At 41.4% G+C, this 23,849-nt stretch overlaps 3 protein-coding genes across 9 annotated transcripts in view; all 3 read right to left on the bottom strand.

The window, feature by feature from the left end:
• Positions 1 to 1,364, bottom strand: part of LOC149820153 (putative RNA-dependent RNA polymerase 3) — a 141,068-nt gene extending 139,704 nt beyond the window's left edge. Inside the window, exons 1-3 of the mRNA XM_089981753.1 lie at positions 1,080 to 1,364; positions 278 to 413; positions 35 to 164 (exon numbers count right to left, since the gene is read on the bottom strand). Of these exons, the coding sequence (XP_089837879.1) occupies positions 35 to 164; positions 278 to 413; positions 1,080 to 1,356 (543 nt within the window). The 5' untranslated portion in view covers positions 1,357 to 1,364. The remainder of the gene's footprint in view (positions 1 to 34; positions 165 to 277; positions 414 to 1,079) is intronic.
• A 6,030-nt stretch (positions 1,365 to 7,394) lies between these two features.
• LOC149820152 (uncharacterized) lies at positions 7,395 to 14,499 on the bottom strand. The gene is made up of 5 exons (XM_089982281.1): positions 13,606 to 14,499; positions 12,824 to 13,167; positions 10,861 to 11,236; positions 9,919 to 9,996; positions 7,395 to 7,854 (listed from the first exon to the last, which is right to left on the bottom strand). Exons 1-5 carry the CDS (start codon positions 13,993 to 13,995, stop codon positions 7,804 to 7,806), a joined length of 1,239 nt encoding a protein of 412 aa, XP_089838407.1. The 5' UTR covers positions 13,996 to 14,499; the 3' UTR covers positions 7,395 to 7,803.
• A 3,990-nt stretch (positions 14,500 to 18,489) lies between these two features.
• LOC149820151 (transcription initiation factor TFIID subunit 11b-like) overlaps positions 18,490 to 23,849 on the bottom strand; it is a 29,818-nt gene continuing 24,458 nt past the window's right edge. For all 7 annotated transcript variants that reach the window (XM_089981984.1, XM_089981983.1, XM_089981980.1 and 4 more), the window contains 3 exons: positions 19,602 to 19,689; positions 18,915 to 19,015; positions 18,490 to 18,829 (listed from right to left, as the gene is read on the bottom strand). In XM_089981984.1, the coding sequence (XP_089838110.1) occupies positions 18,706 to 18,829; positions 18,915 to 19,015; positions 19,602 to 19,689 (313 nt within the window). In that variant the 3' untranslated portion in view covers positions 18,490 to 18,705. The remainder of the gene's footprint in view (positions 18,830 to 18,914; positions 19,016 to 19,601; positions 19,690 to 23,849) is intronic.

Below are 23,849 nucleotides of genomic sequence, written 5' to 3'. Positions count from 1 at the left end.
AGTTAATTATTTGCCTCTGATAAATATAACCAACCTGTGTTAGCCTTTGGACAGTGTTAGAATATCTCCCTACGGCTCCCCACACCTCTGACTCAAAGGCAGACATGGGAAAATCTTTCAACTGATTGATTTTATCAACAGATATTGCATCTTGAAGTCTTCTTCTGCATATTTTCAAGAAGAAAAGATAGAAATAAGGAAAAAGGTAAACAAACTCTAGCCTCTATCATGTTTTTTATGCAAATACAAGAGATATGTTTTTACATATGAAGCTTACTCTCCAATATAGTTCAATATCAGAAACGCTTTCCTGAATTCAAGCTTTCCTAACGCCAGCAAATGTTCACTAACCGTGGGCACACCTACATATGTGAGCATGCCTGAATTTGGGGTCCCCAAATGATCTGAATAGCCTTCATCCATAACAAGAATAAAGAGATGTGAACACCCACAAACAGCTGATTACTCCAAATGACACCAAAATCGAATGCCAACATAATCAGTCATACATACAAGTTATTGGATACACCAAATATCAAAAGTTAATGCCAACACTATCAATTTTCTGTACAAGATAATGTTGAACACTTCACCATAAAATACACAAAAGGTCACGGTCAGTCTGCAAAGTTTGAAGTCATTACCCATTCCAAAGCAGTGCCTAGGTATAAAATCTTCTGCTAGATCTGTAAAACATCATTACACGTAACTAAAAGACGCAGCGTTGCCAAAAGAAACATTGTTTATACATTAGCCACCACTTCACACAAAAGTGCAGCAGGTTTAAGTCACAAGTAATATGACACTGTTCACCCAATGAGGTCACACACACGACGTTGGGATATATCTTGTTGGAAGACCCAATTTCAGGAATAGCTGAGCACTGTATTCCTCCACTAACGAAGCTCCGGGAGAAAAGAGCCACCGATCAAAAAGGGGACTCTCTAGCTTCATTGAAGAAGAAAAATGAGGTAAAACTCAAGGGAAACAGTCATCAAGAGGAACCCAGCGCCCACCACAGAATTCCAACTCGAGTCGTCCAAGCAGACAAACCATTAGACCAGAGGAGGCCAAATTACCTCCGTTGTGCTCCGGCGGCGTGGCAGATGGACCAGGCAGGTTGAAGTTCTGCGCGGTCCGTCGACTCTTCGCCGCGTAGATAATGCGGGCGGAGATGTTGCTGCCCTTTCCGGCGGCAACCTCGGAGATGACGCCGATCGCAGCCTCCTCTTGCAATGACCCGAGACTCTCGAGCGCGTTCGCATCGGGAGGAGGGAGAGACTGCTCCTCTCGGAGGCGGTTGAGCGCACTCTCCACGGCTGGCGACAGGCGGAGCTTCAGCGGCGACTGGCTCATCGCGCAGAGAGAGAGAGAGGGAGAGAGAGAGAGAGAGAGCGACAGCGAGAGAGGCAACAGGTGTGAATCGTTTTGAATGCCTCCCTACCGACTGCTTTCTTGGCGCGGAAAACGAGACGAATTGATCTGTTGTCTTAGGTTGTAAGTAAACGGAAATGGGAATAATACCTGTGATGAGTTCGAAAGATAAGACCAGCCTTTCGTTTCTTGCCACGTTTCAAGTGAAAAACAAACTCGGTATCCTTAGTGGGACACCCCTTCAAGCTAAAAAGCGTTTAGGTTGACGTGTGAAAATTGCCAAGCTAAATGCGTCTTGCAAAACATTTGCTTTGCAACATTGTTTTTTGTACTAGAATCTCATTTTACAAAGTCTGGTGACTCTGGTCTCTTTCTGGCCATTTGTTTCTGCCGTTTCTCCTGCTGTCCTCGTTTTTTTTTTTTTTTGCAAGTTTGAAATGTCATTTTTTTTTTGGGCTTTTGCCTTACGTGTTATACAAACTTGCCTTCGGTGAGTATGTCGACCATATTTACCGCAAAGTTAAAATGGACAAATGATGCAGGTAACCTTTTTTGTTGTGTTTTTTATATTCATTTTATTTTATTTTGGATAATTTTTTATTTGGGTTTGTATTGGGTATTGGATCTTAGTAATTAATTAATATCTATTTTTATTAGTTTAGTAAAATTAAGTTTTGCTTCTTTAATCTGTGTTTATCAATTTTATTAGTTTGAGTCTACTAGTATTGGAATTTTTTTTCCTGTAAATACAGAGAAGAACTAGGATTACAGACAGATAAGATTTGAGTTTGATTGATTAATTATTCTTGTTTTTATTTAAAAAAAAATCAATTTTCTTGCTTTCTTTTCTTTTTCTCATATTTTCCTGTTTTTCTTGATTTTCATGCATAGGGGTAGGGTAACATAGATTTTCTCATAAATCGGGTACTCTCGGTTTACATGAATTTCGTATTAGAGAAAGAACCTGATCTGCGGGATGCTCACCCAACAACGACCAACACTGGAGAGCCCCTCTCCCCTACTGTTAGCCAGATTTAGGGTTGGGCAGGTGCTCTCTACCCCTTCCTCCTCATTTCTGACTGGGCACAACCGATCCATCGTCGGTCGCCATTCAGAGAGCTCTCGCAGAACGAGACAAGCCGACGAGGGTCCACCCTACCGGCAATGGGCCTGGGTTCACCGCCCCACCCTCCGCAAGTTGGGTGAGGGAGCCCATGGTGGGAGACCCCATCATTAGTCAGCTGTCGCCCAACAAGATTTTACTAGATTGCAGTACGAAGTTCATGCTCATATAATTAAATCTAAGGCCATATAGGTTTTATTATCTGTAGAAGTTTATGCCAAATTGCAGAACGAAAATTTAAAAAAATCGGTGTTGATTAAATTTTTAGCTGATATGTGCTTATATGATTAAACGTAAGACCATCGTCACGATGATATATATTTTGAAGGCTATTTAAACATAAAAGTTAGTTGAGTCTTCGTGCTCCTAAGCCTCTCGGAAGGTCACCTTTTCACCAAACCCTATATAAGATTTTACGTGAGAATGCAAAGTGGCACTTTTCTTTTATTTTATTAATTAAATTCATAATTATGATAAGTCTTATATATTTAATTAAGAAACCTATAAAGCTAAAAGGATAGAGTTTGGGGTGAGAGAGAAGACTCATTTGAAAAAAGATTCTTTTAGAAACATTATAAATAGAAGGGAGGAGACTCCTCCCATCACATGAATTGGACAATCTTTCTCTTTATTATTTTTTCCTACCTAAGTTCTCATAGGTCCAGACATTCATTAAAAGAGCTTGGAGGTTTGTAGCATTAGAGCTGCTACAAGAAGGGAGTGAACCTTTGCATCCATATCGAACGCCTGACGATTTTTTATTCTATGCGATTTTAGCTTTGAAACCTTTGAATCTTTGCATGTGTACGTTGCACCAAGGGTGCATCCACATGCTGGAATAAAGTTCTAGTTGTGTATTAGAGGTGATATCAGTCTCAACCATGAACTCATATCGATATTTGATGCTTTTGGTGGTCTACATGACCCCAAAAAGTAGTTTTACCAAAAACTATTTCTGAAAAACACTATTTCTTGTTCGTAGTTCATAAAAAAACATGATTTATATTTCCAGAGTATATTGGATGTGTGTTTATTTTGATCAGAATGCTGAAATCATATTGAAGTTTATATTTATGATGTTTAATCAAATAAAAAAATAAAAAATAAAACCCTAAATATAAAAAATGATTTTGGGGATTTCAAGTTTCTTTTTGGAAAATCAGGTTTAATTATTAGTTGTTATTATTCATGTTGATATTCATGTATTGAATGATCTCAACCATATTCATGTTTGAATCATGATTTTACGGATGACTAAAATTTAATATCATAAATAAAATTATATAGTTCGTACTGATTAGATTTATGAGAGTATTTTTCAGAAAAATATAATTTATATAATTTTATTTATGATATATGTTTGATTAATTCATGACTAGTCCATGCTTTATTCATTATGTTAGATCTGATATACATATGGATGATTCATATTCGATTTGGGATTAAATTCTATTTTCCAATACGTGTTTCAGTATACGAATGCTTGTTTTGTGAAAAAAACTATTTCAATGTTATTCAAGATGATTCAATGCATGTGATTTAATTTTGTACAGTAACAAAATGTATTATTTCATCTTTAATCCATCATTGATTGTATTATATTGAATTAAAACATGAAAAATCATATTTGTTGAGATTATTTTATGAAAGATATGCATTAAATATAATTTTTGTGTAAAAATGCACACTATCTTGTTTTTCATAGGCACCCACACTTTTCAAGAACTTTATCATACACCTAAATGACTTGGGTAAAAAATTCAAAATTTTAGAGAGACTTTTCAAACTCATGGAGGAAGTCTCGGGAAATTTTTTGGCTCCATTCGATGTCCAGATGAGAAAATATGGCCTTCAGAGGTTGAAAATGAATTTCTGTCCTGACAAGAATCCTATATTTTGATTATACTGTTTTATCAATTTTATTTCTCCTAATCTTTTCATAGTTATAGCTAGAAAATTTATGATAAAAATTTGGTGTACAGATTCATTACGGTCTATGATTTAAGAATCACAAAAGTTGGCTCTAAAACCTAAAAATTTGTGGAGCACAACCTATCCAATAACTTGAATAGTCTGCAATTCATAAATTTTAAATTCACAGTGCCAATGGAGTTTGACTTTAATCTCTATAAAAGATTATTTCAGACATGTTCATCTATTTATAATAATTTTTAAAGATTTTTTCCGCTTTTTATAGATATACTAAATTAATGTTTGTTATAAGGGGTTCAACTGAAAATCATTCTAGAAGCAGAAAAACTAGTTTCAGTAAAATAATTATTTTTTTTCTGCTCTAAACTCGAAATGAGGCAAAGTTTGTGGCTATGTTTAGCAAAAATATCTCATCTACTGTTAAAATTTTTAGATATTTTTTTACTATAATCTGATCGAGACAAAATTTATACCAACTGATAAAAATAGTCTTTGCAGTCTCAAGTTGAAACTCTTGTGTTGTTGTTGTCCGGGTTCCGAAAGTGGACTAGTTGGGACATAGTTGAATTCCAAAATTGATTTAAATAAGTTCACGAATGTTTGAATATCAGTATTTATTCTTTTTCATGTTTATGATATGCAGTTTATAGTTACTTTTATAAATTAATATACTACATGTTTTATATTGAATAATACGTTTATAGTATACATGTGATATGTCTGAATGCATATAGGGCTATGACATGTGGTATGTGTGTATATGGTGCATATGGGATTCTATTTGCATAAAGTTTTTTAAAATATACCATGTGGCCATGTGATTCTTGCATATGATAATGATTAAGTGCGGTATACCATAACTGTAAATAGAATGACTAGAATTTATCATGTGTGTGTAGTGCATGATAACAAACATGTATTTGGTTCTAAAAGTATGGACCAACACAATATAGGTGATCATCCCAGTTGGAGTGACCAATGGCCTTAATAAAGAGAACCCTTTTTTGTCGATTTTGGGGTGAATTAATTGTTGAAATCGCTGGATAATGGATCACATTAAGCAGTTATGGGCGTATATGTTGAACTTGTGTGATCAAACTTCTTCTGCTTACAACTTACGTGGACCTTATTTTATCTTTGTGGGCAAAAAGTCTCACGGGTTCCCAGTTTGCGGAGTTAGGAAGTCAGACTACCTAAAATTGTCCTAGGCGGTATGTTCATGTCTTTGTAGAGTGTTCATATTGATCATATTTGTGCTATTGGGGGAACTTCTTTCGACATTAAACCACTCCCAATAGATTTAGCTTAGTCAGTCACTTGGTTTTAATTAAAATGCATTGAATAATATACCCAGAGTGATCTGGATTGGGTTATGATTTATATTTGTTATACCCAGTAGAGCTTTTAAAAGAGAAACAATGCATTAGTTAAGTAAATACACTTTACAAATATTATATGCATTTTCATAATTGCATTTGTGTTTAAGGCATGCCCTTGATTATGTTGATATTTATTTGTGCCATGTTTGAATATCATGTTCCCTGAATTTAATTATTTGATTGAATGCTTATGATTATTAACTACATGTGCCTGTATGCTCTCTGTTATGTATATATGCCTTGTTGATATGTTTTACTACTACGGCTGTAGAAGTCTAACCCCTTATATTTAAAAATAAACAAATAAAGATTAGTTAAGCTGGAGCAGTTGCGGGATGTTGTGAGAGTGCCATGCAAACCAACTATTGATCTATAGAAGACTTTTTTTATTTTTATAATTCTTTATTTTATTTAATTGATACTTATAAACAATTGATTTATAGAATGAATGGATTGGATTTATTGTAGTTTGGTAGAGACATTTTTATATATTGATAACTCGTTTAAATTATTTAACTAGTTTCAAAGTAATATTTTTGCTATGATTTTGAATTTATTAAACAAAAAGGTTTTATCAATTGGTCATTTTATCTCAAATACTGTTTTAGGGAGCTAGTAAATGTCGGTGCTTGCGTAGACTGATTCCTTAAAGCTTGATTCAGTTAAGACAATACCATTGATGAGACACTTAATTTGATGATTTTTATGTAATGGGTTCAATCGATTTGATAATAGTAGTTTCGTACCGGATCTGGTACTAGAAAACTAAGACACGCTTGTGCTTGTGCTCAGGCGAGTCATCTAGTACTTGGTACGATTGAAATTTATCAATTGGCAAAGTCATTGCATCATTATATATTAGAACCAACAAAAAAATTATGTATTTTTGGGTTAAAATTTTAGAATGTTACGCAGACCTTCCTCCCTCTCTCTTCTTCTCCATGGAAGTGACCTCCATTGAAGTAGAAGCGTAACCGAAAAGGAAAAAGAACCAGCCAAAGGATCCGGCTAGCCCGTGTGTGTAGTATTTAGGTCATTTTAGCATTTACAAGGTAAGGGTGACCAATATGCACAAGCATACTGTGGGAGAGAAACAAATATTGGGACCTCATATAAGTCTCAATGAGGTTGGGACTGATATAAGCTCAGAAGTATTGTACCATAAAAATTGGTTTTCTGACAGGATGTCTCATTTGTGATACAAGCGATTTTTAGTCTTAGTTTATTTTGACCATTGATATAAATTAATAAAGTTTGAATTATTCTTCATTTGATTCAATGCACAGTTTTGGTTTGTGGTTTGGTATATTAAATCTGTGAAGCCCTGAATCTTTGAGTTAGATTCCACAATTGTTTAAAAAAAAATCACTATTTTACAAGAATCCCTTTCCTCTAAAAGAGACCATGCAGCTCACTTTATGTGACAAACGTGTCTCAATAGGGATCTCAAAGTGTTTGGAGTTCAGTTATTTATGCATGCACTGCTGTGGAATTACCAACCTGGTTGGCATTTTGGTTCAATTATGAAATGTGACTTGATAGTTCAGGCTGAAGACCTTTTTTCTTGAGAGAGAGAGAGAGAGGGATTAAACATGAACATATTTCTCATTGACCAAACTGCTTTTGTACAACTCAAGAAACTCGCGGAACTCTTAGCACAGGTAAGATTGGATCAAGGGGAAAGCACACAACCTGCTTCCACACGTGTGCACAACACTGAGTGCCATAATACAGGCAGACGGTTTAGTTCTTGGTTTTGTTAGTCAAGCTTTTGGGGGCACAACTCCCCCGTTGGTGTTCCCAACCCCTACGTATACTCACTCAACCAAGACACTGGAATTCTAGTGATGCAGCCAAAGCAGAGAGAACAATATCACAGGCATGCATAATGATAAAGGTGGGAATGAACTACTACAGAATGATCCATCTCCATTAGCTCTCCTTCCAAGACCCATCATCTATGCACTACATACTCATGATTCTGCTGGAACCTAACTAATCAGAATCACTCTCCATGCTTTCCAGGCCCTTGAGGCCCCTCCTCTTCTGCAATGCCAAACACATGTTCAATGAGCAAGCAGTCACAAAACAAATATTCTAAACAAGATTTCAGCAATTCCGAAACATTATCAAAAGCACCACACCAGTTTAAAACAAGAAAAAAAATCTACAAAACTATTAACTTTTCATGCAAAATAGTCAACCAAGTGGCCTTAGATACTAAGCAGCCTATCAAATCCACTTAAGCTCAGCATAGGAAGTGCACATCGTGCAACCCTAAGATGAAGCTTGAGCTGAGCTCAACCCCAGCTTGACTTTACTTTAACTTTGATAGGTCGGGTTTTGAACCTGCTGATTTGATATGAATGCTCAACCGGTAGGACACTATCCTTGATTATGCAGCTGATATGATACACATACACATACACATACACATACACACACAATAGCGCGCAAGTGCACACACTAAGGTTACAACAACTAATCAGGCTTACTGGGATTGATCAAGCCTGGCTTGTTTAAAATGCTGAGCCTGGGTTTGATGGCCGGGCTTGGCTCACTTGTTCTATCAGGCAAGCCTGGGCTGACCTGTTCCAATGTGCACACCTAGCTCCACAACGCTGAAAATCTTTAAGCCATGTTGGGACTATTTTATTGGTGCTGAAGCGCCACATTTGCTGCAGCTGTATCAACACTGTCACCCTTCTCAAAGAGGGAGGATCAGATGCAATGTGATTGCACACTTTTAGAGCGCAATTGCACCTGATTACCCTCCAACTGACAGGCCCTATCCCAAAGATATGGAGGGGTGACCCTGATCAGGTGCACCTAAAAGTGGCCAACTACATTGCACCTGATCCTTTGTGCTTCTTAAAAGGAATTCATAGGACAAATTCTTCTGCATTGTTTGGATGACCATAACATGTGCTCAATACAGTGGTGGTGGATGATTATCTAGACAATGGGCATCAACACATAATATGGCAGATTTTACGGATCTCAAATTGCACGCATTGTGTCTGGGGCGGGGACCATGATGAGATTTCCGACCCACCATAAAATGAGGATCCCAGATTCAAGAATCTCTAACCCGATTTTTGGAGAAGGGAATTGTCAAAACCAAACCAAACTTCGGCCCCACTATTAATCAAAAGACCACAGGATCCGAAGTTTACTCGTTCGAAACGCGGTTTCGTGTGTATCCAATTATAAAATCAATTATCAAGGGGGGGGGGGGGGTGCTCCGCTTGTCTGGCAGGAGCAGTTAGCGCACGTCACCTTGTGTTGGGACGATGCATGTTCGAATCCCAATGGTATAGTTGTATACCTGGTAGGGGTCTGCCTAATCCCCAGCTTTCTCTGTGGAAAAAATGGAAAAAGAAAAAAAAATGTATAAAATCAATTCCAGTGTTTGGTTTTGATACCGCTTTGGTCTTCCGTTTAATGGGGCCCGACTGTTTTTTTTGTCCGGGAAGGGGTTGGGTCTGTTTCTGGCTCTTTTTTTTATTACCGTATCTGCTGTTTCCAACTCTTGCGTCCCACATTTTAAGGACAAAATGCATCTGACAGGACGCGGTTTTCCAGGAAACGCGGGGTAGTGCGTTTGATTAACGCGGGATGGTACACACTGTTCTCAGCAGACAAGCCCGCTAATCAAACGGGTCCTTAGAGAGTAAGGTAATACCAAGATGGTGCCGATTAATGAAAGCTGGCAACTCCCAACATGTGCATTTTGATCATTTAAGAAGCTGAAAAAGCCCCTCCCCGGCCTAGAAATCTAGAGCAACTGCACTTGGACTCTGTTTGGGAGCTATTGTTGGATGGGGCAACGAGAGGGGCGACCAAATCAACGGATTTGGCAACAACGTCCCCCGTAAGGACTTGTTGAAATCCACTGATTTTTAAAGTGGTTGTCCATCCCAACGCTCCTCTCAACTACGTCTCCCCTCCCATAGCTGTGTTCCCAATCAATGGAGACGATGGGTTGCCCACACAGAGCCTTGACCAAGAAGTTCTCTCGATTGCCTCACCATAGTCATGCACTTACAAATTTTAGTTGAAATGATATTATAGACCAAGAGAAAAAAAAAACTGAGAGAGAGAAGGTACCTTCTTCACACACTTCTTCTCTCTAACTTCGTATCGACCTCTCGATAAGTCGGACAACCACATTCCAGGAAAGCAATACTGCCAAGCAAAACAATGAACGAGGCACATGTAACACCAACACAAGTTACAAAGACGAAACCACAACCACCAACACAACCTCGCCAGTCGCTACCAAGATTCAGCACCAGGATTTAAGAAGCAAAGGGACTAAGCAACATTGTCCTGCTTTCTGCACACGCTTCCATCACATTAAATCCCCACAACCACCCTACTCTTCTCGTGTTGCCAACGGCAAGAGTGGAGAGAAGAGGGACATAAATGTGATTTAACAACATGAAATGGGAGGGGAGGTGGGGGCCAAGCATGATGCTACAGTGGCCCTCCATGAGGGCAAGAGAACCCCACAAGATATAATAATGTAAACTGTGGCTTTCCTGTGCTAAAGAAATTACATTTTGGTGCAACTTTGCGTAAAGCCAACCAAGAGATGACCCACACCACACAGGGCAACCATCAAACAAAAGCCACACTAAATGCAATATTCATGGTTCCCTTGGTAAAACCTCAATGAGAAGCATCAACAAACACACATCCCGTGAATAAGACAGAAAATACTAGTGATGGATTCACCAGAATATGTGGCTTCTCAGTTGACAAGGATAGCACAGGGTCAATAGAAGAGACCAGGGCCTACCCTACCTTGTTAGCGTCTTCATTACAGGGACAGGTTACCAAAGACCATAAGGGAAAAAGTGGGTCATTTACAACCGTGTGGAATAATTTTCACAAAGCCAGGGGTCACCTTCTGACCAAAACATACCCCAGAAAATCATGAGTTATGCTTTTTACTTTAGCATTTGTGCAATATATTCTCAACGCAAGAAACAGAGACTCTAAACATAGGAAAGAAGAAGCAAAAGAAAAGGTTGTAGCCAGAGATACCTGAAGGTTCTTGTCCACTATCTTGGCCCTCTTCTTTGGTCTCTGGGGGAGCTTGGTGCCCTTCATGGCAAGGAAATCGTCTTCCTTCTCCTTTCTCGACAATGAAATGTAGATCTTCGGCCACTCAAACAGGTCCATGTTCAACCTCTCCCGGGGCGCCGCAGCGGCGGCACTGGGCTCTGCCGCAAGCACCAGACCACTGCAGTCCGGCTGGTGTGTATTGTTGGTCGGGGCAGGCAACGGTGGGCAAGCTGCAGGATGCTTCTCTGCCTTGTCAGGTGATGCCGACGTGCGCTTATCTGTTGATCTGGAGATCAGACGGCTGCTGTTGCTTGATGGGGAGCCATTTAGCAGATTGGGCAGCTCATCCAGGTTCCTGCTCATTGTAAAAGCCAGGGAAAGAGATGGGTGGGAGATGAGGAGAGATGGGGGCAGACAAGAAAAGCAGACACCAAAGAACGAGTTTAAAGTAAAACACAGTTACACCCCTCACAACCACACACACAGAGGCTTGCTAAAGCCAAATTACTAAAGAAAACAAAAATCAAGAGAGTGAAAACTACAACGGTGATAAAGAAAATTCGAGAAAGAGAGAGAGAGGTTTAGGTATTCTGCAAAGCAAACTACAATCAAGCCACCCATTTACTAAATGAAATGGCTTTACTTTACAAAAGTCAGATACCCAAAATTAGCAAAAAGCAAAGCAGATGCAACGAAGCAACGGAGTCCATGCTTTTTCGGATGACCGTACTGCCCCCTACACTTACAGTACGGCATTTCCACATACTGAAGAAGGGGGATCTCAGAAATTTCTAAAAAGATGATCAGAGGCAGCTCCATGTTGAAAACCTGTGAAAGGGGTGACCTATACATTCTAAGGAGGGATGGCCATCTGCACCCCTTCCCTGGCCTTAATCCAGGACTGTTCTTGAGGATTCAGCAGAACTTCACCCATATATTATCTCCTCTTGTTTGGTTTTCACAACACCAAACACCAACAGAAACTCAGGCCCTACCAGACGTTTCAAATGCCTATCAAGCGCACTACCATAATAAATTTTGACCCCAGACCAACTTCAAATATTCACATCACTCCTAGAGCTTAAGCCATAGCCTATTTCAAACCATACTTTCTGATGCACCTAATTCCCCAATCCAAAACATGGATACTTGTCCCCAACCACCAACAGACTCGTACCGTAGTTCCAGTGGTAGAAAAGGATGATGTTGGGGGTGTTTTCAATCACTTATCAAGAAAAGTGAGATAAGTCGGGATATTGCGCCGATTCCTTATAGAGAGGGGTTTGAGGACATGGAGGTCATTCCGTGACCCTGTCAAGAGTTGAGTCAGTTGACATGGCACCAACATAAAAAATCACGGCCAAAACCCTAATGGGTGTTTTGGTGCACCCACTCATCCACAAAACTCGGATAAGTGGGGAAATTGGATTGTGGAGAGTAACAGAATATCTTACTTTATCCCGGTTTGCTGGACAGGTGGGCTTATCTAGGAAATCAAATAACAACAGAGGGAGTCCATATTGGTGATTCCAATATTAACAGGGCATGATGCACCCACTTATCTACATAACACGGATGAGACGAACGGATCCAGGACAATAATAGAATATCCCAATTCATCCCGGTATCTGGATAAGCAGGCTTTGTCTATGAAAAGAGCAGAGGGAGTGCGGAGACATATCGGTCATTCCCATATTAACAGCGCATAGTAGTCAATTCACTCGGAAGAAGGTAAAAGAGCATATATGATCATACCAACAAACCCGGAAATTTTTGGACGGTCCAACTTATCCAGAAAAACCGGGATAAGTTGGGATATTGAATATTAGTCATTGTATTATTGACAAGGCCATAGTGGTCACTTTAGAATAAGAATCAAGGGCACCCCAGCCCAGCAAACCCTAAAAAATAACCAAGAAAGATGAGGTAAGAGACCCCTGACCTGCTAAGCGCCTCCCGGACGGGAGTGCACGGCCGGAGATTGGCCGCCCGCGCGTATCCAGCGGTCGTCATCGCCTGGTGACTCTGATGTGGTGCGGGGCCGGGCTTGTCGGAGCCGGCGACCACCGCCCTCCGCGGGATCTTGATCACCTGCCTCGCCTGGGCCGAGCCACCTTCGGACCTCGACCCTCTGGACCTCTTCTTCTGCCCCCACTGCAGCAGCACGTCCCCTCCTCCTGGTGCGGCCACCGCCGAGTTCTCGCAGACGCCTTGATTCTTGCTGGAACCATTGTTGTTGATACTGTGGTTGTTGTTAGTGATGTTGGTGATGGTGGATTCTGGGGGCTGACACAGAGAAAGGAGGCAATTTTACACCCATCTTGAAATCACAAGAGATCTTTCCATAGACCATTTTCCCAAAAGCCAGAGGTTTATCATAACAAAAGCCCCCAAGACCCAAGATTACATGGAGAATATAGGATCATGGATTTTACTCTTACCGTGTAATTTGGGTCTTTAGCTGGTGATTGGAACTTGGATGTACCCACTTATCCAGAAAGCTGAGATAAGTTAGGATACTGTTTAACTGTCGCTGAATGTACCCACTTATTCAGAAAAAGTGGGACAAGTTGGGATTTTGTGTTCTCCTCAGTGTTAAATTTTTTTACATGAAAACTTATCCCAGTTTTTTATGGTGAAGAGGGTGCATCAGAAACACCTCATAAAGAGGGAGATGAAGAAAGGGAGGGAAGCAGAAGGAAGAGGGTGTGGCTGATTTTATACCTGAAGGCCGTTCTTGTCCGTTAACTTGGGCCTCTTCTTGGGGCCCTGAGGGAGCTTGGTGCTCTTGATGGCGAGGGGCTCGTCTTCCTTCTCCTTCCTCGACAAGGAGAAGTAAATCCTCGGCCACTCGAAGAGATCCATGTTCAACTTCTCCGGCGCCGCAGCGTCCAGCCCCAGCTCGGCTGCGGGCGGCTGGTTGGTGTTGGTGTTGGCGTCGCTGTTGATGCTGTGGTTCGTCCGGGAGGAGGGTGGTGGCGGAGGAGGCTTCTCTGCCTTCTCCGGCGACACTGAAGAAGAGCGCTTTTCAGTCGATCGGGAGATCTGACGGCTGTTGTGGTTGGAGGGTGAGGCATTCAACAGGCCAGGCAGCTCGATCACAGCCCTGTTCATGATCAGAACTGCCAAAAAGATACAGGTGGGGAATCGGAAAGGGAATGGGCTGGAATCGGGGAGAGAGAGAGAGCAATGAGTTGATGGAAGAATCAAGAAAGAGGGGGTGAGGGGAGCAGGGATAAACCAATGACTTGTCGAAGAAACGAGAGAGAGAGAGCAATGTGTTGATGGAAGAATCAAGAAAGAAAGGGGTGAGGGGAGCAGGGATAAACCAATGACTTGTCGAAGAAACGAGAGAGAGAGAGAGAGAGAGAGAGAGAGAGAGAGAGAGAGAGAGAGAGAGATTGTGTAAAGATCAGCAGAGACCAACAAACAAAGAGAGAAAGAGAGTTGTAGATCAGCAGAGAGAGAGAGTAATTAGTTATGGTAAGATCAAGAGAAAGAAAGAAAAGCAGGGAACATCAACTAATGAGTTGCGGAGAGAGAGAGAGAGAGAGAGAGAGAGAGAGAGAGGTGAGATTACAAGGAGGGGTTGAACCTTGAGCCCCCTCCCCACACCAGGGTTGGTTTTTCTTTTATTTATTTTTTTAAAATGAAGGGAAGAAATCATGAGGCCAAAACATAACGTCTTTCCTTTATGACTTATGGCCTTCTGTTCTTGTAGTTCTAGTCGCTGCTGTTATTTTTAATAACGGTTATTGCGAGTGTACCCTTACCCTTTCCCAGATGGAATTTCATTTCGGAGACTCAATTGGTTAAGTGGAAGCAATCAATTGGTGAAGTGAAATTTTGTCCCCATATCTCTACAATCTTTGGCTGGGAACCTATATATTGTTGTGTTTGGCACATGTGAAAAGAAATTCCAAAGAAAGGAATTCATAATTGGCAGAAATCAATGTCCATTTCGTAGTAAAACGGCCACCTTTTTTAGGTGGCTGTTAAATTCCAGCAACAGCAACCATATGGAGAAAACAAATTTTGTGGTACCCGCCTGCTGCAATGGACCAAACAGCGGATTCAGTGGAATTGAAATCCACGGAACTAATCTTCACCTAACTCACACACGTTTTCAAGTTTTTCTGAACTTGACAAGAGAGACAAAAGGCAGAAAATTGGGGTTTGGCTCCAAAACCAAGTTACCTCTCGGTTCCAATTATCTGAAGGGATCAGATCTAGTTTTATATTCCAAGTCCAAATATGTGAAAAAATGGATCCAATTGAGGTCCACCCGTACGGATGGGTCTCCTCAAAGGTCCCACCCTGTCAAGCAAATATGTCATGGGTTCATGGGTAGGCACAAACCCTCAAACAACAACAATCTTGACAAAGGGGACTTTACCGGGCTCGGATCCTGGCAGGACGGGTCAGTGACTCGCCCCAATCAACCTGAAGCCAGATGACATTTTAGTCATTCTACATAACGTTTATTGAGGCCAAACGACTAGAACGCCCTCTGCAAGAATCTCTCCGCCCAGCAATCGAGTCAAACGCTAAATCCGTCCTTTTCTGTATTTCAGATACGGAGCCCTTGACCAGGACGCCTTTTTACACTGCTGTTCAAGCAAAGGGTGTGTGACTAATACCGCTGGCGGAATGCTCCCACCACCTCAAAAGCGGTACTCCGGCCACTAGATGGTGGTATTCCGGCGAGGACAAACAATTCGGATGAGGGGAGTGAGCATCCACGGAGAAGATACTTTGACGTCACTGATTTATCAGAATGGCGAAAATGCCATGGCAGAAAAATGCTTTTCTTTGTTCGATTTGGACTGGATCTAGGTATGACCCGATTGGATCCACATGTACAGGGTTCAGATTGAGAAGGCTCCTTACCGGATCGGATGCAGTTATGGTATGTGTCCTTGTGGCACTGCGTCCATTCGAAACTGGTAAAACGTATTCAATTTTCGTGTGAACAAGGTAAAACAGCTAAGGTTTTAGACCCCATTAACTACCCTGATTGGATAAGATCACACGTGTACCCAATTCCAACCTGAATCCAACTAGACCTCACATTGTTTGTTCTGAATCTGACCCATACTCGAATATACAAAGCCTGGTTTTTACAATATGCACCTGATTTGGTTTTACCCTGGGTCAAAACTCTAACCAATGTGCATCCATAGCTAGGTCAAAAAAGGCCATGTCTGAACCATTTTCATTAGGGGCGCCAACAGGTCAGACTCTTACCAAACCCTATAGGGTCAGGGTTTGGTAATAAAGGAGGTCCAATTAGAAAGCGGGTTGGACCCAAAGGATCCAATTAGTATATGAAGTGGGGTATGGTTTGTGAAATTTAATACCAGACTTGCGTCCAACCCAAGTTCCGATTAAGACTCGCGATTTTTTCAATAAAACATTTGTGCATCGTTAGCCTACATAATCAACGGGATTAGAGGATTGGGAGCAGTGAACTCCAACTCATACGTTTGGAAAGACAACATTTCAAGTCGCAATGCCAATTTTCCTCAAGCCCTGAATTTCTTCTTACCAAAACGCAGCATTTTTTTTTCTATCTACGCTCAAAACCGAGTAGGCGCAGTTCTCTAAATTCATACCTAAAACCAATTTAAAAAAAAGAAACCCATAAGTCAAAACCATTTCTCTTTTTTTTTTTTTAAGTCACAAAAAAAAACTTAGATTCAATGCAGTTATATTTATTTATTTTCTACATCACAACAAAATGCCACGGAAAATGCAAATTTCAGCATAATTTATGAAAATGAGTAGATTTGATTTCTTCAAAAAGAAAATTGAATATTCAACCCATATATATATATATATATATATATATATATATTATCTTTTTTGTAAAACAAAGCCAAAACCAAAAAAATCACATAATATAGATATATTAGCATTTTTTTTTCAGATTTTTGAAGTTTTTAGAGACACCTAGCCTTGGGGGAGAAGGCCAAGTCGGCAGATAGGAAATTGCAACTAATGTGAAAAAAAGGGACCAAAATCAGTCAGACCTCCGACCCAATCTGACAAGTTACCTGATATATGGATCTCAAAATATTGGATTAGGAGTTGTTTGATCAGATTTTTAGATTTAGAACAACATTTTAAATCAGATCTATATTCAGGTTTGGATCAAGTCCAACCCATCAGTTCTTTTTGCATGTGAAAACCTGTTTTCAGACTTTTTTTGGCAGGTCCAGTATTGCGAGCGAAATCTGGGCCCATTACTCAAACTCTAGTTCATCATACCTAATTTGGATCCATATCCAGATTTAGTTCTTAAAAATGGCATTTTATATTTGGATCAATTGTGATCCAGCCCATATCTGATCCATTTGCACCAACAATTGCCACCTCCACCCAAGGGGAAGGCACTAGGATCCAACAGCCACATCCAAACAAGCCATTTTCTTTCAAAAGGTTTAAAAATGAGTGGGGACAAAAGTTGAAGCCTTACTTTTGAGCAAGACGATCAGCAATTTTTTTTCTAAGTCCTTTACAGAATGTTCAAAGGGTATTCACATAATCTGATTTAACTCTGTTGGAATAAATGAGCAAATTTAATAATATGGCATTATTTTGTAAATATAAAATAAAAAAAGAAAAATTTTAAAAGATGCGCTAATTGAACATAATGACAAGGATCACTTCTACAGTAGAAACAAATGTGCAAGGTTTGTTACACTTGGAAAATAACCTGGAAGAACCATAGAATTAGAGCTGGACATTATGTAGGATACAGGGTAACCGGCTCCAGGAAGAGTTGGGGTTAGGTTCAGTCAAATCTTTTTGTAGCAAGAGGACCATGAACTAGACCCAGCCGGATAGGTAATAAAGGATGGAGCCTGCCCAACCTGATTCCACATGGTTAGAGGTGTAATGGGTCAGGTATGTCCTGACCCTGACCCGTACTGGAACTCGTAGGGGTCAGGGTTGGGTACAAAAGGAAGGGGTCCGATTAAATGTTTGGGTTGGGCCCTTAAAGACAAATTAGCATACAGATCCAGGTATGGTCTGTGAAATTTCACACCAGACCCAGCTCTGGCCAAAGTTATGATTAAGATCCAGATTTTTTTTCAATGTAAAACCATTCAAAATTTGGACCCACCCAGTTCCGGGGAAAGTTCGACCTATTGACACCCTCAGTAGCCCAGTCAGATTTGCTCAACGCCGGTCCAAATCAGGTAAATTCACTAGGCACTGATTAGCCCAGCTTAATTTTTTCATCATTATTTTCACCGATTGATCTTCCAATATGCTAGTTTCAATAACCTCATTCCTAGTTAGAGGTGAGAAACGGACTAGCCCGGCACAGCCTGCCATGAGCCAGGCTTTTGATCCGGCCCAGGCCGGACCAACACGCGCTAGCCCACAGCCTGTGTGTGTATTTAGGCCCACGGGCCGTGGGCTGGGGTTTTCCCAACCGGCCAGCCGGAACCGGGCTTTTGGTCCAGCCCACAATTGACAGGTTGGGCTGTTGCCCACCCCTATTCCTAGTTGCTTGGCCTGTTTTAGGCATCCGGTTAGGTGCTTTAGGTGTCACCAATATGGCATTCAGCCAAAAATGGATTCAATTTCAATCAATCTGCGGTTAAGGTCAAGTGTCACCAACACTGGGCAGATCTCACAAACCGTACTAAACCTTGGTACAGAACTTGTGCATGAAGCCAATCATTAGAACAGATGAAAAAGCTGTTTATATGGACATAGCATGAACATGTTAATGAGAATTTTTTTATGGAAGGCTGGCTGTTGCAATGACTTTCATGCCTTGAAACAAACAGTACTTATGAAACCTGAAACTTATCGAAACAGCCTTGACCTAGTTCGTCGAGGTACCTTCCCTTCTAACTTGAGTCTCCTGTATGCTTCCCGGATATGGCATGGCCGGATTGGACCACTCTCCTTACGCTCATTCATTACTATTCTGCCTGCAACCAAAGAAGAAAGATGACTTTCATTGTCAACCAAAGAAAGATGATTAATAAGAATGAGCACGGAAAACACTTCACATGCCTGTTTCCACCAGCTCACCAACGAACATCTTAGCAATCCCTGACATCACGATCGTCATCGGCATGGATATCGGGCATCCAGCAATGCTCATCAGTAACTGCAAAAGAAACCGAATGTCTCAGAACTAATAACTGGAACGAACAAAAAGCTACAGGCCGGCATTAGAAAACTCAGCAGTCTAATATACCTGATATTGAAACAACTTCAACCAAGTCTAAGATTGGGAGTCATAGCGGGATCAAGATTGCAGTCAGGGTCTTTGAGATGAGGACATTACCTAATGCCTAACATATAGATTGACCCAGATCATGCCTATTATAAACACGACATTATTCATGAGGCCTTTTCTTTTCTGTTTTCTTTTTGGATAGTCTGTACTTATGAGTTGAGTGAAGTAGAAACCATATGTTACTATGCAGGGTCTCCTAGTCCAAGAACATCTTTAAATCTTGAGACCCCCCTAGAAGATGGGATTCTGTTGGCAATGAAATTGGAAGATTACATATATAAACGACATGAGACAACATTTCATAAGATTGTTTATATTTGTCGGTAATAAGAAAACCAATTGTCATGTACTTCAGCAATTTAAATGATGATGGTCAATGAGAACCGAATTCATATTTTGGGGATAAAGAAACATGAACCATAACCTAATAAATAGTAACCCAGAGAATGCATACCTTTCTCATGGTAGCTTTTTGAAAACCAGATCTTCGAAATGATTCATATCGACTCATTTGTTCCTCAGTAAATTGTGATAAAATTGCCCTGAGATGGCACATAAATGTCAATCAAATCTTACAAACATTAAGAAATCCAAGACAATAACCTGAGCAAATTCCTATTAGCAGAAAAAGTTATATGCAGAACACGAATAAGCACATCTATTCCTGTCCAAAACTAAAAAGTATGTACATAGTTGAGACATAAATTGGAATTGAAGATCAAAATCCCATAATGACAGAACCCCACAGCAACTCAAATGTCTTCAGTCATATATGTACAGCATGTAGGAAAGTTTCGAGCAGGACTCCCTTACCTACTTAGCTCATCTGGTTTATAATCTAGGCACAGCCAATTACAGAAATAAAACCAAATTAGACAGGTGATGGAATGTTGGGAAATTTTCAACTTGTGCAGATAATTTCTATCCATTCCTAGCAAGGGATTTAAATGGTTGGAGCTCCAAATCAGTCTGATCTAAATACAAACCACACTGTGGGATCCAGATAGTATGTGTCTTAATCTAATTCGGATCCAGAACAAAGATGCTTGGGTATGTTTGGATTCAGGTCAGAATGGGGTACGCAGATATTGTAAATTCAGATCACGTTACCGAGAACCTCTCAAGAGGGAAGGTGAGAGAAAGGAGAAGAAGAGGGCTGCAGCAAACAATCTCCACACCCTTCCTCATGGGTCATGGGTACTTTATATTAACAAAGGAATACATACCAATAATACCCCTGATTACCATACAAGACAATTTTACATAAGAGGGGCAACAATGAAAACATTAAATACACATAAAACGTTACATAAAGGGCATCACACCCAAAGATGCCAATCTGGATCCAGATCCAAAACGCCATGTCTCAATAGCTTCCCTCAGGTTGTGCATGGTGAGAAGCATGCACAACTTACTCTTCAAGTACCAAAATATTTGCTCGCTTAGCCCCTTTGTAAACAGGTCAGTTACCTGATCTTAAGTCCCAACAAACTGAGTCGTGATCTTCCCACTTTCTGTTATGCTTATGATGAAATGTTGATCTATCTCAACATGTTTGGTTCTCCCATGTTGAATGAGATTATGTGAGATTTTAATCGCACTTTGATTATGTAATACCCGTGCTTTAAAAAACATATATATGTTTTGGATCCAGGTTGGATCCGCGGATCCAACCTGGATCCGGGTCTCAGCCACCCCCTTCCCTGTGTTCTATTTAAACCCCCCACAGGGGGGTTTTCTTTTTTTAAAAACACCCGAAGCTCGACCCTGAAACCTCTGATGTGACACTTTGAGTCACCCTCTTCCCATCTTTCACGCTGGAGTTTTCCCCCCACACTCACTCTCTTTCCCTCGCCGAAACCCCGACACCCCTCCCTGCACCTCGCTGGAAGCTCGTTGGAGCCCTCCCGCTTCTCTGTTTCCCCATTTCCCCCCTTGTCTCCTTCCTGTTGACAGCACACCTGGACCGACGTTGCCCCTCAAGTACGCTCGCTGCTCTTTCTCTCTCTGTTTTCGGCAAAGAGGAGGGTGCCACCGCCGATCCATCACCGGATGCATGTAAACAGGAGGTGGGCGGCAGCCCTGCCACTCCTCCGCCTCTCTTCTATGCACTCTGCCAGATGAAGAGAGAGGGCATGTAATATCGTGTATTTTCATACTTAATTGAATTCATAAATAGTTGAAATGTTGGCTAAGTGTTGTAGAAATATCGGTAGAACACTCGATGTTATGATATTTGAGTCTGAGCTTTGCCCATGTCTCACTGACAAGACCTAAACGAGACAAATAAGACATGATAAAAACTTTATTTTTTACCTTTAAATTCAAGCAAAATTTGAGCAAAATTCAAGTTAAATTTAGGCAAATTTTGAAGGTGAAATTCAAGTTATATACCGTTAGATGCGCCTCTATAGGGTTACGGTTGGCCCGAAAATCACATTTTTTTCAAAAAAGACCTGTCTCAATGGGACCGGGTCTGGGATGCGTTGGACTGGATCTGATCCATATGATTCAAATTAATATGGATATGGATTCAGTCCAAGACCCATATTAATTAGGATCTGGTCAAGCTTAGGATCCAAATGGAATTTTGATATGGATTTGGATCTTGGATCTGAATCTAGATTCAACGAAAATAAAGCTTTAAATTTAAAATACATGTTTAAATTAAGGAAATGTAAGGTTTAAAAGACTCCCATAAGGACAAGGTACCCTCTGGAATTTTTTGCATTTAATAAATAATTATTATTTAATTGTTTTAATATAAAAATTAATAAATTCCAAAATTTATTAGATATAGTAGTGAGCTGATTAGGGTTTCTAGAGGGGTGTCACCCTCTAGAAGTACCCAACAGCTAATTAGAAAGAAGCAAAGTAAACAAAAAAGTAAAAAAAAATATAAGGAAAGAGTTTGAAAAAAAGTCAAAAAGGATTTTATGAAATAAGGAAAGGGAGTTGGAGATAGGCTGTAAGGCCCAAGATTTTAAGCAAAAAAAATATGTCAGACCCGGGTCGGATACGGATCCAACCCGGACTCGAACCCGGGCACCCTAACACCCACCCTGCCCTGTGCTTATTTAAAGCACGCGTGGGGTAGGGTTTCTCATTCAAGAAACCCAACCCCTCTCTCTGTGTTCACCCTCCTCCCCCGCGCAGCTCACTCTCTCCCTTTTTCTGACCACCGTCGTCGGCGACCCTCACCGAAGAAGCCCTCCCCGACGATCCCTCTCTCTATTACCTTTCCCCCTCTCTCGTCTTCAGTCTCACCGGGCACCCGACCCCGGTCGACACGTGCGTCCGGCCACCCTTCCCGACGAGCACCTCCCGCTCCCATCTCACCCTCGTTCCGACCTCCTCTCTCTCTCTCTGTGTGGTCAAGGGAGAGGTGCAGACCTCCCTCCTTGCCGTTCCTTTTTTTTTCAGCAGGCACGGGCAACGCCCCTGCCGCCTCTTCATTTCGACAGGCAGGGAAGACGCCCCTGTCGCTTCTCTGTTCGGGCAGGCAGGGGCAACGAACAAACCTCCCCCTCCGCCTTTTCTTTCCAGGCAGGCAGGGCCTGCCGCAGCCTTGCTGCCTCTCTAATTCTGACAAGCAAGGGCAGAGGCCCCTACCTACCTCTCTACCTTCGTCAGGCAAGGGCTTTGCTCCTGTCTCCTTGCTATTCTGGTAGGCAGGGGCCCCTGCCTTTGCCTCCTCAATGGGTCAATAGGCAGGGGCAAAGCCCCCTGCCTCCTATTTGTTCGTCTTCGCCCCTGCCTTTGCCTCCTCCTCAGTGGGTCAGCACGCAGGGGCGAAGCCCCCCTGCCTCCTTCTATTTGTTCTTGAGGCAGGGGCAAAGCCCCTGCCTCTTGTTCCTCTCCTGGCAGGGCAAAGGCCCCTGTCTTTGCCCCTGCCTCTGCCACCTCCGCCCCCTTATTTCCCTACCTCTGTATTTCCTGGCAGGCCCCTGCCTCCCTCCTGGTCTCCCCCTTGCGCTGACAAGCAAGGGCTGGACCTGGCCTGACAGCTGAGCCACACCTTCTGACTCCCCATTTTGTTCAGACCGCCAGTCAACGGGCAGGGGCCATGCCCTTGCCCCTTGTCCCTTTTTCTTCAGCAGGCCGGCAGGGGCATGCCCGCTGCCCCTGTCTCTTTTGCAAACCGAACAATGGGCAGGGGATGTGCCCATGTCCCTTCTTCTCCCTTCGTTTTGGTTTTTCGCAGCTTGCGCAACGGAGCCCGCTCGTGCCCCGCGGCCCGAGACATACGTCACATACACCCTGAGATGTACGCAACATCGCGACTCTCTAAGGTAGAGGAAATTTGTGCAAAGGACAATGGACGAACTAAAATAAAGCAATTAAAAATTTTAAATGGAAAGGAAAGGACAATGGACGAACTAAAATAAAGTATTTAAAATTAAAATGAAAAAGAAAGGACAATGGACCATATATATGTATACATATATTTATATATGCCTTTAACTCAAGAACCCGATTTCGCGATTCTTGTAATTTTTATTTTCCTGTCTTTACTGTTTTTTGTTGTCGTCACGCTTGATGTGCACAGACTTTTACTTTCGGATATACTTTCCTATCTTTACTATTTTCTGTTGCTGCTGCGCTTGATGTGCACAGGCTTTTACTTTCGCATTTACTTTCCTGTCTTTATTGCTTTGTCTTTACTGTTCCTGTCTTTACTTTGTCGCCACACTTTATGTGC

Source organism: Nuphar pumila, chromosome 12 (assembly GCF_984573655.1).
Source record: "Nuphar pumila chromosome 12, dmNupPumi1.hap1.1, whole genome shotgun sequence".
Taxonomy (NCBI): Eukaryota; Viridiplantae; Streptophyta; class Magnoliopsida; order Nymphaeales; family Nymphaeaceae; genus Nuphar; species Nuphar pumila.
The sequence above is the reverse complement of the archived record's forward strand: the minus strand, read 5'-3'. Positions and strand labels throughout refer to the sequence as shown.

Bases quoted from the DNA above. Each gene is read 5' to 3' on its own strand.
- LOC149820152 (XM_089982281.1), bottom strand. From the start codon at position 13,995: ATGAACAGGGCTGTGATCGAGCTGCCTGGCCTGTTGAATGCCTCACCC. The intron at 13,168-13,605 runs GTATAAAATCAG...TCTCTGTGTCAG, and splicing joins CGGACAAGAACGGCCTTCAG to CCCCCAGAATCCACCATCAC. The intron at 7,855-9,918 runs GTACCTTCTCTC...TTGGCATTGCAG, and splicing joins AGAAGAAGTGTGTGAAGAAG to AAGAGGAGGGGCCTCAAGGG.